Source organism: Chrysochloris asiatica, unplaced genomic scaffold, assembly GCF_000296735.1.
Source record: "Chrysochloris asiatica unplaced genomic scaffold, ChrAsi1.0 scaffold00015, whole genome shotgun sequence".
Lineage (NCBI taxonomy): Eukaryota > Metazoa > Chordata > Mammalia > Afrosoricida > Chrysochloridae > Chrysochloris > Chrysochloris asiatica.
Window position 1 is genome coordinate 5,523,475 of NW_006408533.1, and position 18,277 is coordinate 5,541,751.

Sequence of the window (18,277 nt, forward strand, 5' to 3'; positions counted from 1 at the left end):
TTGGTTTGGTTTTAGGGATCTAGACTCAAAGGCGCCCTGGTGGCACAGTGGTGAATACACTTAGCTGCTAAATGAAAGGTTGGGGGTCCAAACCCACTGTCTGTTCTGTAAAGATGGCAGTCTTAGAAGCCCTATGTGACAGTCTTACAGGGTCACTATGTGATGGAATCAGCTGGATGGCAGGCGGGTTTTGTTTTTAATCTAGAATCAATAATGTGATGGCTAGTAGTCATTCTTCAGCCCCTCACTATGAAATGGTTGGTCTGAAGGAGGTCCTAAATTTAGTCTCCCCAACAACGTGTAGTTTCTCTTGTGAGTCTTTCTTTATACTTCTCCAACACAGTTTGGGTCCTTTTGGAGTTTTTCCATCCACCATTCAAATCACAATGTCACTTCCGGACTGAGGAGTCCTCAGGTGTTTCATGTTGCCTTGGAGTCTCCTGGCCTCTCACCTGTCTTACAAATCCTCTGGGGATTTTCTGTGAAACACTAGGACAATTTACATGAATGATTACTGTATTGCTCAGCTCAAATAACTTACTATTGTTAGAAGGTTTTATGTTGTGCAGTATGAAAATATATCATTTACAGTTGATTAAAATGTTTGCAGTCATTTCTACTCAAAACAAAAACAAAAACAAAAAGAAGTGGGCATCTGTTTCTTGGTTAAAATACAACCTCATTATTTTCCTGTGAGAAAGTCAGATGTGACTTAGATTCCTTTCATGAGTGAGCCTAAGAAGCAATGGCATCCTATTTCTGTAAGGATTTTAATTCTTTGTATAGCACTTTTAACTAATCAAAATATGCATTTACCTAGAACATTCCAGTGCTACATCAAAATAGTATAGTTTATACAATTATTAATTTGACTGATGTATGTACATCAATGGAGTCCTGGTATGGTGTTGTGGGCTAATGCATCAGTCTGCAAAGTTGTTTGAACTGCAAGGTCAGTGGTTCAAGCTCACCAGCTACTCCTTGGAAACCCTATACAGAGTTGCTCTGGGTCGGAATCGACTCGACGGCACTTAACAACAGCATATACATCAATGGTACAAACAGCTTACTGATAACTGAAAGGCTGGTGGTTAGAGTACACTGGAGATGACTCATAAGAAAGGTCTGGCAACACACTTTAGGGAAAAATCCCTATGGATCGCAGTTCTACTCTGACACACGTGGGTTTGCCTGAAGTAGGAATCAACTTGTTCACAACTGGTTCATTGGTATGCATATATATGTTGTTGTTGTTAAGTGCCGTCGAGTCGGGTCCGACCCATAGCGACCATGTATATGGTTTTCAAAGAATGGCTGGTGAGCTTGAACCACAGACCTTGTGGTTCAAATCGACTTTGTAGTCCAGTACAGTAACCCACAGCACCACACCAGGACTCCATGCATACTTCATACATATATTCTATACATAAATATAGAAGTTACTATTTGATATAACTTCTACAATAAATTCAAGCTAACATGGGCTTTGTCCTATGTTACCTTAATGAGATCTAAGCTACTGAAAGTCCATTTTTATTTGAGTTACTTTCCATTTTAACTGGGAAATTTTTGTGGCTTTTTAACAGAACAATACATTTATGATGAAAACCTCAAGTAGTTTTTGGTTAATCTTGGTCTTGTTTCTGTTTAGTGCCTTTGAGTAAGTTCCGACCCATGGCGACACTGTATGGGGTTTCCGAGGAGTTGTTGGTGAGCTTGAACTGCCAACCTTGCAGTTCAAACCGACTTTGCAGTCCAGTGCATTAACCCACAGCGCCACACCATGAAACAATTCTTCATTATCTGTTCTTTGTGCAAGGCTGACATAGTTACAAGGGGGCTTTAAAGAATGGACCAAAAAAATGAAACTCAAAGATAATGGGATTTTCCCATGAACTTTCTAAAGATCCTTATACAAGTTTCTTTTTTTCAGCTAAATAACAAGGCACTCTGTTTAAGATGAAATCTATTGTGATTCATCTAAAGACAATGTTTTTCCTTTGCCAGCGAAACCACGTTTCACATTTTAACGCTGTGCAAGTAAATCCTATTCCACGCATAAAAGCAATCCAAATTAAACGGTGGAAGAGTTTCAGGGTGACGTTTGTATATCTGCACTTTGACTATGTAATGTGTCATGGCAACGATTCCTACATTAGCTCCTTATCATTTTGAATTTGTTTAGTTTGCATAAACATTGTTTGTAATGCAGTGTTTTGCAATGAAATTTAAGGTACTTTCCAAATAATGTGGCACAGCTGTGTTGTTATTAATTCTCTATCATAAATTCGACTGGCTGGAAAGTGAAGTTTGCTTAAAAATGAACTATTTAGGACGGGTTTTAACAAACAACCCACTTGTTAGTCTTCCATTTTGTGGATAGAAAAATGCATGTAAGACACTTTGTTTCATTCAACAATAAATAGTGTTCTGAAACCATAAACCCAGAGAAAATTGGTTATTTTTTAAAATGTAATTCATTAACATAACTCCGAGAGCTACTTAAAAAAGCAAACATGCCACAGATGGATTGTCTGGGAGGCCGAGACAGAAAATTGGTAGCTTAGAACTAGGGGAAGGATCAAGTCCTGAGACTCTGTTTATACTGATTGGAGCCATTTGAGTATTACAAGCAAAATCAAACCAAAAATCCCCACTGCCATGGAGTTGATTTTGAGTCACAGTGATCCTACAGGCCAGGGTGGAGCTGCCCATCGAGTTTCCAAGGCTATAATCTTTACAGGAGCACTTAACTCCTGCACCACCAGGACTCCTCATTTGGGCACAGGGCATAAGACTATTTTACTTATTTCGATATCAAAAGACTGTACTGGGCTGAATGGAAATCACAGGCATGGATTCAAGTCCCAACTCTGCTATCTGTGAGCTAACCAAGTAGCCTTGGGCAAGTCACACACTGAGGGCAGGGAAATGCCTACACTTTCTTATCCCTAGAGCCAGTGCTGTTCTGGCCAACATTTAACAAGTGACTCTCTGACATTGTATTGTCTGCCCATTTCTGAGGTGTAAATCCTCCCAGGAGGGCTGATTTCAAGTTACCGACTTGATCTCATTAGAAGTGGACTTGGGAAGAGATGGGCACAGTCAATCCTGTCTGGATATTACATGCTCGCTCCAGCACACCAGTGTCTAGATTTCACTTCTGATTGTACTACTGAGTATGTTGGGACTAACACAAGCAATTTTCACGTCTCTGAATCCCAATTTTTAAATCTGTAAAAGGTGAACATTAGGCCAACCTTACTAGGTTGTTTTGAGTGTGAAATAGTGGGCACTGAATACCAACCCTGAATATAGTAGGCCCTCAGTAAACTCCCACCACCATCTGTTAGTCTGTCATTATGCGGTGGCTTGAGTGTTGCTATGATGCTGGGAGTTCTGCCACCAGTATTTAAAGGTAAGCAGGTCACCCATATTAGAAAGGTTTCAGTTTCCAGACTAGGACAGACTGGGAAAAAAGACCCAGCAATCTCCTGAAAATTTGCCAGTAAAAACCCAATAGATCACACAACAGAACACTGCCTGATTCATTTGCTTTGGACACTTCATAGGAGGCATCGATTGGTGACATGGATTGGCACAGCCATCACAACTATGGACTTGAACATGCTGGGTTTAGTTCTCATCAACACATCTGAAGTCCAGCCATCACCAGATTGGCAGTGGAAACCTGGTAATTTCTGTGCTGTGAGCAGGTTTCAAAGGAGTTTTCATACTCTGATAAGCTAAGAAGAAAGACTTAGCAACCTACTTTTCCAAACATCAACCAGTGGAAGCAAGGGTCATGCTGGTCCCATCCTGCTGTCCATTACAGAATTGCCATGAATAGGAGCCAACTCATGTTAGCTACCAATAACTAAAACTGTGATATTAGATCTTCCTCACACTTACTTTTTTTTTTTTCCTTCTTTTAAAAAAATGTTTTCTTGTGAATTATGTGATAGCTTACATGGGAGAACATTAGCTTTACATTTATCCTATCGTATATCGTTTCATTCCCATGGTCACAATCCCTTCCATGCCTCATCAACCAACCAAAGGGTATACCCTGCAAGCCTGCCCCCTGGTCATCAGCACACAGCCCCTCTCCCTCTCTGGGTCTAAAGTCCCCAGTTGCTCCATCTCTCCACGTCATAGTCTCTTCTCCGCTCTTCTCCCTTCATGGTCCCAGGGACCTCCATTCCTAGACTGCAAAGTCAATCACTCCCCTCCTTTTGCTACAAAACGTCTACCTTAACATTTCCAACCCTCACATCAGTCCTGATAACAATTATTCACTATTATATCATAAGAGACCTATCCATGTCTCCATTAATCAGCCCCGCCCAGACAGATTGGATACTACTCAGTGGAAATTTTACCTTCCTCCGCGCTCTCTATATCTAGACTCCCTCTTGAAAGCTTGTAAGCCAGTCACTTATTGCCTTTGTAGCCCCCCCCCCCCCCCCCCAGATTTTGGGTAGCCAATGTCCAAGTTGCCCATCCCTGTCTACTCTGTGTATAGAGGGGTGGGAATGACCCTCGCTGTAAAGATTTGTTCCCTCTTTTGAGCTGCTGAATCCATAGGTGTAGGTCAAGTTCATCGAATTGTATCAGATGACTCTTTTTCTCCTCTTCTTTCTTCTTCTAGTTGAGCTCTGATCATTCAGTCAGTGAAGCCAGGTCAAGAGGGTATTATTTGCAAGTGTGGGTGTTCTTGTGCATATGCCCTCTCTTCTTGTCAGCTGGACACTTCACTCTCCACTCTAGTCCTCTGTGGCTATGTCACTGGCCCAAGAGTCCCTAGGTCTTGCCACACTGCTGGCCAACCAGATCTACACCCAGGTTCACAAGAGTCTATTGAACATTCTAGGGCTTAGCCTGCAGCTTCATTGCTGCCTTTCCCTCACTTTCCCTTATCGGTGATAAACGTGGTCACCAATCAGAGCGTGTATTCCCATTGAGTCTTAGTCTTGGGAGGGGGTTTTCCCTGAGGGGACCTGACCACTTGCCTTGATGTCTCCTGGGTGAGCAACTTGCTTCTTCTTGTAGTAATCAGTTGGACTGCCTTTATTGTTTTGTATTTTCCTGTCAGCTTTTTTTTTCAAGAAGTATCTTTTGTTCTTATAGCCACTCCAGGCTGGTCTGCTTGTCCTTTCAAGTGGAAATTTCTTCCGACCTCAGAAGATTCTGGATGGGGTTCAGGATTCCTCCTATGGTCTTATGCAATGCAGAGGCTCTGCAGGAAGTCTCCTTCATGTGCACGTTGTAGCCCCATTTTAGGTATTCCAATCAGTTATGGGCAGAAGACGGACTTAGAAGCTTTCTATGGTGATATTTCTGGCTATTCCTTTCTCTCCCCCTCAAGTGTCTATTGTATAATGGTATGCCAAGGAAACCAAGATTCAAAAGACAGCCAAGCATCTTAACATTATTTCCCTCCTTTTGCCCATTCCAACCATGTCTCAATCCTTGTATCCCAGAGCCCTGTTGTTCTAAGGTTGTGCATACGCCATTATTTACCTCTGTCCCACTTAGCCCATGCAAACCTGCCTAATTGTTTTCCTGTCTGCTTTGTCCTTCTATTCCCCTCCACCTTCTTGCTCACACTTACTTTTAAAAGTGTGTCAGAACTATGGCAAAAAGCACTATAAAAATAGTAATGGCATAGAGAAAAACATCTGCTAAATATACAAGCATTTGAAGTTTGCAGTCAATAAATGAATAAAATATAAGAATGTGAATACGTACAGACAGAAGAACTAATTAAGTATTAATTTAACTAATTTAAAAAATTATCCCCGAATGATTGCTTGTTCAATGCATGTTGAAGCCATTTGAAATGGTGGTATTGTTACTATCTTAAAACAATTTAAAAAAGTGAAAAGTCCCGTCAAAAGTTAATGCCAAAGAACTGAGATTTCAAAGCAGATGTTCTACCATTTGCTGAATTTCCAATAATAAATTTCACCTTTTGAGTTGAGAAAAAAATAACACTGTTCTTCTTTAGCAGTAACTTTTCTCAAATTATGCAAGTGAGGGAAAAAACCTCTCCAACTTCAGGGATGTTCTAATGGCATAAATGAAATGTATGTAACTTCATTTAAAAATATTCATAATGAACTTTACTGATAACTCTGCTTTCTAGTCTACTAGGGCTTCTCTTTATTGTTATAATTAAGTGAATTTGAAAGTGTTTTCCTCCTTGGAAAAATTGAAACAATATATATTTGACAAAGGGTATCTCTACAGTCTACCTTCAGTAAGTGTTCAAATGTATCTTTTAATAAACACTCATTTATGAAGGACCTCTGCTTGCAAGAATTCTTCTTTGTGTTTCATATTTTGTTGCTTGTTACTATCACAAATTCCATGAACCAAATATAAGTCTATCTTCCAATGAGATGAATAGACTTTGTATTCAAAACCTACAGGAAACAGCTGCTCTTTTTTTCCCCTTTCTAGTAGCGTAGTGGTTAAGAATCGGACTGCGAACCTTAAGGTCAGCGGTTCGAAACTACCAGCCGCTCCGCGGGAGAAAGATGAGGCTTTCTACTCCCGTAAGGATTTACACCCTCGGAAACCCTGTACAGGGTCGCTATGGGTCGGAACCGACTCGACGGCACTTAACAACAACAACAACATTTCTTCTGGTGAAGAAATTCAGTGATTGAATAGTTAAAAGCAAATAGATAACTGATGATATCAGGAAATTTTCTTTGGTATTTTGTCTATCATTGTATCATCCTTATTTATATCTTTTTAATATTTTTACCAAGCTGAACAGGTCAACTCAGCTTTGGTTTCTCTGGCAATGCTATATAAACATAAGGTTTTAGCATCAATGGGTATATGCTTTGAAATGTTTTTAACAAATGACAATAAGTGAAAGCAAATTATGAATATTCTGTGGTGAGTTACTCCTGGTTCATACAGAATCATATTAGAAACTACAGTCAAGGTTTCAATCAAGGTACAGGACAACTTTCTCCCCCAAACAATTGAAATAAACTATTGTTGTTAAGTGCTGTTGAGTCAATTCCGACTCATTGTGATCCTGTATAGTGTTTCTGAGGAACAACTGGTAAGCTTAAACCACGGATCTTGTGGTCTTAATGCTTATCATCAGGGCTCTCAATTTTACTCCCTAGTCTGAGCCCTCTGAGGAACTCAGTTCAAACTAAACTAGCTTAAGCTCCAGAATTCTGTTATATACAAAAGTGTTGTTGTTAAATGCTGTTGAGTTGGTTCAGACTCATAGCAAACCTGTGTAGGTTTTCCAAGGAGCAGCTGGTGACCTTGAACCACTGACTTTGCAGTTCAAACTGACATTGCAGTCCGTCACATAAACCCACAGTGCCACACCAGGACTCCATATAAAGAAACAGAAGCCATTTAAACTCTTCGTGTGTGTGTGTTAATCCAGCCACACACAGCATAACCTTTTCAATAAGGTAAATAACAGTAAGTAAATCATACACGTAAATTAAAAAGATTAGGAACAATCCAAACCATTTTCGGCTTCGTGAATATCCTATCAATACTTCCTATCAACAGAAAATCTATGTATAACTTTACTGACAAAATCTCACAAAACAACCCAGTTTAGTCCTGAGAATTTCCTTATTAGAAATTTATTTCTTATTGTGAGTGAAAAAACCCTCCTCTGTGTAATTTTCATCTTAGTTTACGATTCTTTAAACAAAGGAAATTTAATCAACTAAACCATGATGATCCTGGGGAGTTCCTGATTCTAATGGGTATAATGTTAACTATCCAACATCTCTGTCAATTTGTCACACTGTGTTGGCTTGGATGCTATTACGCCACTGCAAGTTTGCTATGAGTATTTCAAATACCCGCAGGATCACCCATGGTCAACAGGTTTTAGCAGAGCTTCCAGACAAACACAGATGAGGAATCAAGTCCTGGAGATCTACTTCTTAAAATTAGCCAATGAAAATCTTATTGCTGTTGTTAGGTGCCATTGAGTCAGTACTGACTCATAGCGACCTTATGTACAGCAGAATGAAACACTGCCCGCCCGATCCTGGGCCAACCTCACTATTGTTGCCACACTTCAGCCCATTGATGCTGCCACTTTGCCAATTCCTGTTGCTGGGTGTCTCCCTCTTTTTTGCTGATCCTCCATCCTACCAAACATGATATCGTTCTCCAGTGACTGGCTCCTCCTGACAATATGTCTGAAGTATGACAGATGAAGTTTGGCCATCTTGGCCTCCAAGAACCACTCTGACTGCACTTCTTCCAACACAGATCTGTTGGTTTTTTTGGCAGCCCATGACACTTCCAATACTCTCCTCCAACACTATAACTCAAAAGCTACTGAAGACAATATGGGCACACTGCAGAGATACTGCAGGTTCCATTCCAGACCACCAAAATAAGGAAACTATTGCAATAAAATGACTCACACAACTCTCAGGTTTCCCAGTGTATATAAAAGTTATATTTACTGCAGTCTATATAGTATTTAATAACATTATATATTGTTTGCAAGATTGTGAGAATTACCAAAATGTGACACAGAGACACAAAGGGAAAACATGCTATTGGATAAATGGTACCAAAAGACTTGCCACAAATCTTCCATCTATAAAAAATGCATTATCGGTGAAGCACAATAAAGCCAAGCACAAGAAAAGAAGGTGTCCCTGTAATGACAAAGGTTGTACCTCAGTTTCGATCATTCAGACTATTTTTAAAAATACACGTTGTCTGAGGGCATAGTTAGTGCTCTTTGTTACAATGAGGAATCTGAGAATTTTCCCCAATAGTTTGAGCTCTGTTTGTTAGTCATCTTTGAATTAGCAAGGGAAAACTCTAAGTCTTATAAAACACCCTCACAGAAATTCAGTACTTTGACAAGCTATGAATCAGCTGGCATGAATCAGCTCCTTTAGTAAAAGGAATTTTCTCAGGAACCTAATGACTAGTGTTCCATGTAAAAGATGTTGGCACCTCCACAAGCTTTTCCAGTTGCTGAAAAGTATTTTCTTAAGTAAGAAACTGCATTATCAATGTGACTAGTATTTTTTTTTTTTAAAGGAAAAGTGAAAAAGCTAGGGATTGTACTACAGGAAAAATACTGAACAAGAGTAAAGAAACCTGTGTTCTTTTCCCTGCCTCTGTTGCCTTGATCTCACAGAATTTTAGAATTCATGAGCATGGAAAGAACTTAAAGGGACATAAGCTTCAACACTTAAAGCAATTTAGCTTTTTTTCAACTATGAAGTTTCTGCAATTAAAGAAGCCAGTAACTTCAGGATCACTGCAATAGCATTTTAGAAACAGTTCTAATCACTTCCCCCAAGGAGCAATAATAGAAGTAATCATACTTGTGAGGATATCAGAAACTCAATACCATCACAATATAAGGGGACTTCAAAAAATTCATGGAAAAATGGAATTAAAATATAATGGAATTTTTTCCACGAACTTTTTGAAATCCCCTTATGAGTATTTATGTGTGTTTGTGGTCATGATCAGGCTTTTAAAGATTCACAAAGAGGATGTGAATACAATACAATTTAGTAGGTTAGTTACGCAAGCAAAACACTGTACACTAGTCTGAGATGAAGATTAAGACTGAGCAGTAGAAAGGAGACAGGGGCCTAAATTGTTTATACAACTTTTAATTAATACAATTTCTTGTCCTTTGTTGACTATACTGCATGGAAATGAATGTAATCCCTTGTTTACCAGGCCAAAAAAAAAAAAAAAAAGTTGAAACATGGACAAAATACTGACTGAAACACAAAGCATCAAATCAAGATGAAAGGAATACACAGTGACTGTACTAAAATGAAATAGTCAGTGACCAATCATTTCAATAGGCAGCATATGATCAAGAGCCAGTAGTACTGAAGGAAGAAGTCCAAAAACCTTGTTTGCTGAAAGTGAAAAGCACTTAAAACGTTTACTGATGAAGATCAAAGAGCACAGCCTTCGGTATGGATTGCATCTCAATGTAGAGAAAACAAAAATCCTCACCACTGGACCAATAAACAACATTCTTATCAATGGAAAAAAGATTGAAGTTGTCAAGGACTTCATTCTTCTTGGAGCAACCATCAACACTCACGGAAGCAGCAGTCAAGAAATCAAATGACTTATTGCATTAGGCAAATCTGCTGCACAAGACCTTTTTAAAGTGTTGAAGAGCAGAGATGTCAGCTTGAGGACTAAGGTGCACCTGACCTAAGCCATGGTATTTTCAATAACCTCATATGCATGCAAAAGCTGGACAGTGAAAAAGGAAGACCGTAGAAAAATCGATGCTTTTGAGTTATGGTGTGTGAGGAGAATCTTGAAAGTGCCATGGACTTCTAAAAGAACCAAGAGATCTGTGTTGGAAGAAGTGCAGCCAGAGTCCTCCTTGGAGACTAGGATGGCCAAACTTCATCTCTCATACTTCGGACATATTGTCAGGAGGGACCAGTCTCTGGAGAAGGATATCATGTTTGGTAAGGTGGAGGGTCAGAGAAAAAGAGGAAGACCCCCAGCAAGATGGCATGGCAAAGTGGCAGTGTCAATGGGCTCATGTGTGGCAACAATTGTGAGGTTGGTCCAGGACTGGTCAGTGTTTCGTTCTGTTGTACATAGAGTCGCTATGAGTTGGTACCATCTCGGTGGCACCTAGCAACAAACAACAACAACACTGAAAGCATTGGCAAAAAGCATAGCTCCAGGAATTGATGGAATACAAATATAATCTTTCGACAACCTGAAGCAACACTGGAAGCAGTTACTCATCTATGTCAAGAAATCTGAAAGACAGCTACTTGGCCAACTGATTATAAGAGATCCATATTGGTGCTCATTCCAAAGAGAGGCAACCCAATGAAATGCAGAAATCATTGGACTATATAATTAAAATTATATGCAAATAAAATTTTGCTAAAGATAATTCAAAAACAGCTGCAACAATACATAGATAGGGAACTATCAGTGTTTCATGCTGGATTTAGGTAAGGCTGTGGAATAAGGGCTATCATTGCTGACATCAGATGGATCTTGAATGAAAGCAGAGAATATCTCAAAGATGTTGACCTGTGCTTCATTGACTATGCAAAGACTTTTGACTGTGTGGATCATGACAAGCTATGGATATCATTGAAAGAATATTTATTCCAGAACACTTAGCTGTGCTCATAAGGAATCAGTATACTGAACAAGAGGAAGTCATTCAGACAGAAAAAGGGGGCAATGAATGGTTTGAAATCAGGAAAGATGTGCACCAGGATTTTATTCTTTCACCATACTTATTCAGTCTGTATACTTTACAAATAACCTGAGAAGCTTGATTATATGAAGAAGAATGTGGCATCAGGATTGGAGGAAGACTCATTAACAACCTGCAATATGCAAATGATACAACCTTGCTTGCTGAAAGCAAAGAGGACTTAAAATACCAAAGAAGACAAAGTCTTCATTATGGATTGCACCTCAATGTAAAGAAAACAAAAATCTTCACCACTAGACCAATAAATAACATCGTGATAAATGGAGGAAAGATTAAAGTTGTCAAAACTTCATTTTCCTTGGATCCAACATCAACATTTGTGGAAGCAGCAGTGAAACAATAATGTATTGCATTATGCAAATCTGCTGCACAAGACCTCTTTAAAATGTTCAAGAGTAAAGATGTCAGTTTGAAGACTAAGGTGTACCTGACCCAAGCCATGGTATTTTCGTTGCCTCATATGCATGTGAAAATTGAACAGTAGATAAGAAAGACCGCAGAAGAATATTTGAGAATATTACAAGTATTATGAACTGCTAGAAGAACAAACAAATCATGTTGGAAGAAATATAGCCAGAATGCTCCTTAGAAGTCAAGATGGCAAGACTTCATGTTTCATACTTCAGACATATGATCAGGAGGGACAAGTCCCTGGAGAAGAACATCATGCTTGCTAAAGTGTAGGATCAGTGGAAAAGAGAAAGATCCTGAACAAGAAGGATTGGCACAGTGGCAGCATCAATGATCTCAAGCTTAATGATGATTGTCAGGAAGGTACAGGATAGGGCAGTGTCTCATCCTGTTGTGTATAAGGTTGCGATGAGTAGGATTCAAATGACTCGACGGCACCTAACAACAACACAAAGGAGTTTTGTAGTCCTTGCCCCAGCATGGCAGGGACCATGTGGCTGAGGAGTCAATGACTAGCAATGTCGGCACAGATGAGAAGATGTGCTCCCGACCAAAGGACTGTGTCCTGAACATTTCAGATCCTGAACTGTAATGTTAACTTCCCTAATAAATTTCATAATAAAATTCAATATTGTCTGCGAGTTCTCTGTGACTATTGCAATGATTATCGAACATCACAAAGAAGTAGAAAATGCTGTGGGAAGGAAGTTAGTGTCCGAACTGTTCAAAGAGGAAAGTGGGAGGAGACATTTATGACCTCTGCCTCGTAGTAATCAGCCTTGCTGTTGTTGTTGTTATGGGCCGTGGAGTCGGAACAAACTCATAGCAACCCTGCACAGGGTTTCCGAGGCTGTAAATCTTTATGGGAGCAGAAAGCCTCATCTTTCTCCCATGGAATAGCTGCCTTAGGCTCATAGCAAATTTGATTCTCATTCTCCCTTGTGAAGTCAGAGGAGATCAGACATGCCCCCATGTCATTTTTGCAGGTGCTAACTGAAAAGTGTGATGCTGTAGGATGTGCACTGGTCTGTAAGTTTGGTATGACCAACACAATCGGCAGTTCAAACTCACTAGCCTCTCCTTGAGTTAGACTGAGCAAAAGACATTTAACAACAACAACTGAAAGGTTGTTCAAACCCACTTTTGGTTTTACAGGAGAAAAGACCTGGCAATCTGCTCCCATCAAGACTGTTGTTGCTGTTATGTGCCTGTGAGTCAGTTAAGACTTACAACAACCCTGTATATGGCTTCTGAGGCCGTGCGCCTTTGTGGGAGCAGAATGCCTCTCCAGGGGTTGGCTGCTGGGCTCGCAGCCCAGTGCTTATTGTACAGAACCACTGTGCTCCCTCTATAAAGATTGCAGCCTAGAAAATTCTATGGGACAATTCTACTCTGTCATATAGAGTCCCTATGAGTAAGCATCGACTGATGGAAGGCACACAACAACACTGTGTGACGGTTGCTGTTATTAAGTGCTGTCAAGTCGGTTCTGACCCATAGCAAACCTATATAGGGTTTCTGAGGAATGGCTGGTGTGTTTGAACTGCCAACCTTGTGGTTCAAACCGACCTGTGGTCAAGTGCTTATCCTACAGCGCCATACTAAAGGCTCTTATAAATGTGCATAGCATTTAGAAATGGAACTGCTCTTAAAATTCTTCCAAACTGTAAAGATTCTTATCAATTAAGTAGTCAACACCGCTTTACAACATGAAGTAGATGAGTGGTATTTAGAAATAATTGAGCTTCATGGACTTCTGGGGGGAAAAATTTCACATTTTAAAGTTGGTGGTTGTTGTTTTTAAGTGCGTTTGAGCCAGTTCTGACCCATAGGGATCCTGTATAAGAAGTGGTTGGTGAGTTTGAACTCCCGACCTTGCAGTTCAAACTGATCTTGCAGTCCATTGCATTAACCTGCAGCTCCACACCAGGACTCCAAAACATAGAGTTCTTTTGTTGTTGCTAAGTGCTGTTGAGTTGAATCCTACTGATAGCAACGCTGTAAAGGGTTTCCAAGGCTATAAACCTGTAAGGGAGCAAAAGTCTCATTTTCTCCCAAGGTAGATTTGAACTGCTGACCTTTCATTTTATCAGCCCAATGTATAACCCCCATAGCTGCCAGATTCACCTTTAAATTGGCAACCATGAAATATTAACCAGCATTCCATTTCATTGTCTCTTTAATGAAAAAGGCATTGTTGAGAGATATGGAAGTGGTAAAATTAACCGCATTAATCCATTTTAATTAATTCAATATCCATCATTTCAAGGACCATAAATAATGACTTTGTTATGTGAGCTGTTGAATACTAAATTGTAAATCAATTTTTGTAAAAGATAGAAATGAAAGCAGGAAGTAAAACTGGAGGAAATCTTACCTGAAGTTGCTTTTTGTTCTCTTTTCTTCTCTCCTCTCCCTGAAATGAAAAATGGCAGATCAGTTACAATGTGGGCCTTGCGAATATGATGTAACTAACATGAAAGCTCAGTTTACAGACATTTCCAAACACTAGCGCTATGTCAGTCATGTCTGACAAGCTTCTAGAGATGATTGGACACAGTTGACTGACATGAAAAATCCTCTGAAACCAATTTATGAAAGTCAAAAATAAATAAGTAGACTTTAAAAATGCTGCCCTGTTACAAAAATCTTGTTAGTAAGAGTCATGTAATCAACAATAAACCTATAAGGTGCAAATCACCAATAGAAATTGCTGTGTGAAGAAATAGTTGAAATACATAACTCTAGGGCTTCTTACAACCAACCTGGGAAGACTGAAAGGACAGACAACACAGCATGACATGCTTCACAGATACGAATGTTGACGATATAAGAGAATTAAGAGATTATTGCAAGAATGGAGGGGTCTGTGCTTAAGTCTTGGGGAAAGTGGTATTTGATTTGAAATTTGGAGGATGCTCAGAAACTCCATACAGGGTTGCGATGAGTCGACAGCATTTAGCAACAACAACATGGGATACGGGGGATTTGAAATAGGAGAAGGATTGATTCTTGGCAAAGGAAGTGGCATAGGCTAAGTAGAGCAATGTTATCTGAACAAAAAGAGTCAAATTTAGAGCCTGCTTTAGGAAACTGTAGTACAGGTTGTCCATGACTTAAAAAGGATTTCATTCTGATGTCTCCACCATAAGTTAGTGCGAATCCTGTCAAATACCACGCCCACCCCCTTTTTCCATGTTACCTGCTATATATAAGCAGTGTTTTGAATAGTAAATCATAACATTGAACATCAGAGAGTGAACATCTGAAAATTACCTGTTGCAACAGTTTATATTGTATATAACTAGTAATAAATTGTACAAACAACAAAACAAATGATGGAAGTCCAGGCATTTACCAAGTGGGAGGCACCCAGGAGAAGTAGACGCTCAGATGAATAGTTTTGTACATGACTGAATATGGTGGCACAATGAAAAAATGGGCATGGGCATGACAAATGTAGTGTTAGACTTACTGAGTTTGACACGGAATTTGAGAAGTATGAGAACTGAAACCAGGAAACATTTATCTTCAGAAGGTGGCTGAAGCGAGGGAGTGGGTGGGAATATAAAGGTAGATAGCAGAGTGGGCTAAGGAAAATAATTAAGAAACAAAATCACTACTTCCATTTTGTGATGTAGGATGATCAAAAGACAGGAGAAATATCAGAGATCCAGGGAGATGAAGAAACTGCTAAGTCATGTACCATAGATAAAGCCTTAGAGAATTATGGGGTACTAACAGTCCAAGATACTGCTAAATTTATGTACTTGTTGATAGATTGTGAGAGGAGTTTTAGTGAAGAGGGAGTGGTGAGCAGAAGAGTGGTTGATAAGGAAGATGAAGCTATAGATGTGGCTATTCATTCATGAATTTTAGAAACATACAAATGAGCAAGATGGGGAAATAAATTAAGCAATTACCAAATCAATGCTCCCATAAAGATTTATAGCCTCAGAAACCCTATACAGGGTCGCTATGAGTCAGAGCCAACTCCACGGCACATAACAACAACAACAACTAATGGTTGGAACTATTGTGGTTCACACCCACCCAGTGGCACTACAAAAGAATGACCTGGTAATCTACTTCTGTAAGACTGTTGTTGTTGTGTGCCATTGAGTCAGTTCCGACTCATAGTGACCCCACAAATGGTTTCCAAAGAGCTTGTGATTAGCCATCCAGTGCTTATCCTACGGTGTCACAGCAGATTTTGTTGTTGTTGTTAAGTGCCGTCGAGTCGATTCCGACCCATAGCGACCCTGTACAGGGTTTCCGAGGGTGTAAATCTTTACGGGAGTAGAAAACCTCATCATTCTCCCGCGGAGCAGCTGGCAGTTTTGAACCGCTGACCTTAAGGTTCGCAGCCCGATTCGTAACCACTACGCTACCAGAGCATGGACCAGTTCTGCTCTGTAACACCTGGGTCTCGCCATGAGCTGGAATCCATTTGGCAGTAAATGGGCTTGGGCTTTTTGTTTTTGTTTGCTATGAAACATGTAAGCATATTTCTAGGTTTACAATAAGAAACCAGTGTACCAGGGCCAAAGTATATACAAACACTGCTAAGGTGAGCCTTAAAGAGCTCTGGCAGTGTAGTGGTTACGAATTGGGCTGCTAACCTCAAGGACAGTAGTTTAAAACTGCCAGTGGTTCCAGGGGAGAAAGATGAGGCTTTCTGCTCCTGTAAAGATTTACAGCCTCGGAAACCCTGTGCAGGGTCACTATGAGTCGGAACTGACTCCAAGGTACTTAACAACAAGAAAGGTGAGCCTTGGTTTCATGCTGTGTAAATGAGGGTGACCCTTCCAGGCATAAATTCCTTATCATCCATCAACATTATACAAGTGGAGCTAGTTAAAGAACGTTTATGTAACACATGGGAATCCATGTGAACTTCATCTAAGCTTTTCTATCAACCCTTAATGTCTTTTGAAATAGTAAAATAGAAGGGAGGAAAATGTATACACTTTTTTTTTTATGCTGCTACACAGAAAGCAAAGGATTCTTTTAACTGGCCTCTTGATTAATTGCAGATTCTCTTCTGTTGGATGATTTTTAGAGGACATCTTTGATGCAAAATATTTCAATGATTCAAACAGATAAATGGCATGAACTGTCCACTTATAGGCTCCATTCACTGCAAGTGCCAAGAGGTCCCCTTACTTAAGTTTTCTGTTTCTCAAAACTCAGTTTACTATTTGATTACACATTTATGAATACTCATGACCTTAAATATTTCCAAAGAGTTAAAAAATATTATTCAAGCCTCGAATTATAAAATATTTAAAGAAAAAAATCTCTTTGAAGAGTCTATATCTTATATTATTAGAATGAGACAGAAATCCTGAAAGTTGAAAATGACTACATTAAAGAGCTGCAAACTGTGACGTGGTAGGTGTCTCCAAGGAGGACTTAGTGATTTCCACTTTCTGATATTCCATCCTCCCACACTGAATTGACTTCCCTTGTTTAACCAATAGGATGATGCAGAAATGATGGGGTGTGACTTACATATGGTTGCTGCTTCTGTTAAGTGTCATCAAGTTGGTTCTGACTCATAGCAACTTTGTATGTTGTTGTTGCTATGTGCCGTGGAGTCGGTTCCGACTCATAGCGACCCTGTACAGGGTTTCCGAGGCTGTAAATCTTTACGGGAACAGAAAGCCTCATCTTTCTCCCGCGGAACAGCTGGTAGTTTCGAACTGCTGACCTTTGTGGTTCACAGCCCGATTTGTAACCACTACGCTACCAGAGCTCCCGTTGTATGGGGTTTCTGAAAAGAACTGGTGGATAACCACCAACATTGTGGTTAGCAGTCCAGTGCTTATCCTATAGCATGACAGCAGGGCTCCTAACTTCCCACAGTGGGCTCTAATAAACACTGCCGCTTCCATCTTTTCCTCTCTTGGATCACTCCTTTTGAATATGTTGTAAAGACACTCAAACAGCCTTATGGAGACGCCTATGGAGGGACCTGAGGCATCTGCCAGTAGCTAGCATCCAGTATCTGATGTGTGACCGTTCACCAGCCCCAGTCAAGTCTTCAGATGACTGCAGCTCTGGCCAATATCTTATATGATAGACACCTCATGGAAAGCACTGAGGCAGAACCATCTAGTTCTCTGCTCCTGAGTTACCCACAGTAATTGTGTTTCTGTGTTGCTTTATACTGCTATGTTTTGGCGTGACTGTTAAATAGTAATAGATACTTAATAAACATCAGATAATTTTATTATTAACATCTGTGTTAATTCATCCTTACTTTATATATTGCACATATAGACATGCTAGTTACAAGAAAATCAATCAGCCTCCCTAACTTTCTTCTCTGTAAAGTAGGGATCAGATACTGTTTTTTTTTGGATTCGTTTGAGAATAAAATAAATCTACATGCAGAGCCAGCAAGAAACGGGGTCTGCTCTTTCACAAAGGAGACTGGAAAGCATTCAGTCTCATAATTCTGTGGCCCCAAACAGTCCTCTGTGTTACATGAAAGGACTTTAAAAACTGTAGAGTGAAATATAAATTTTCTATTATGCTAATAGTTATGTTATAGAAACCTCCCTAGGCTTCCATTGTTAGTTTTATACGTGCCAT

General features: G+C 39.8%; 1 protein-coding gene across 1 annotated transcript in view; it reads right to left on the bottom strand.

Moving 5' to 3' along the window:
- CHST9 (carbohydrate (N-acetylgalactosamine 4-0) sulfotransferase 9) overlaps nt 1-18,277 on the bottom strand; it is a 393,728-nt gene that overhangs the window by 205,611 nt on the left and 169,840 nt on the right. Inside the window, exon 2 of the mRNA XM_006835039.1 lies at nt 14,055-14,093. Coding sequence (XP_006835102.1) covers nt 14,055-14,093 — 39 coding nt within the window. The remainder of the gene's footprint in view (nt 1-14,054; nt 14,094-18,277) is intronic.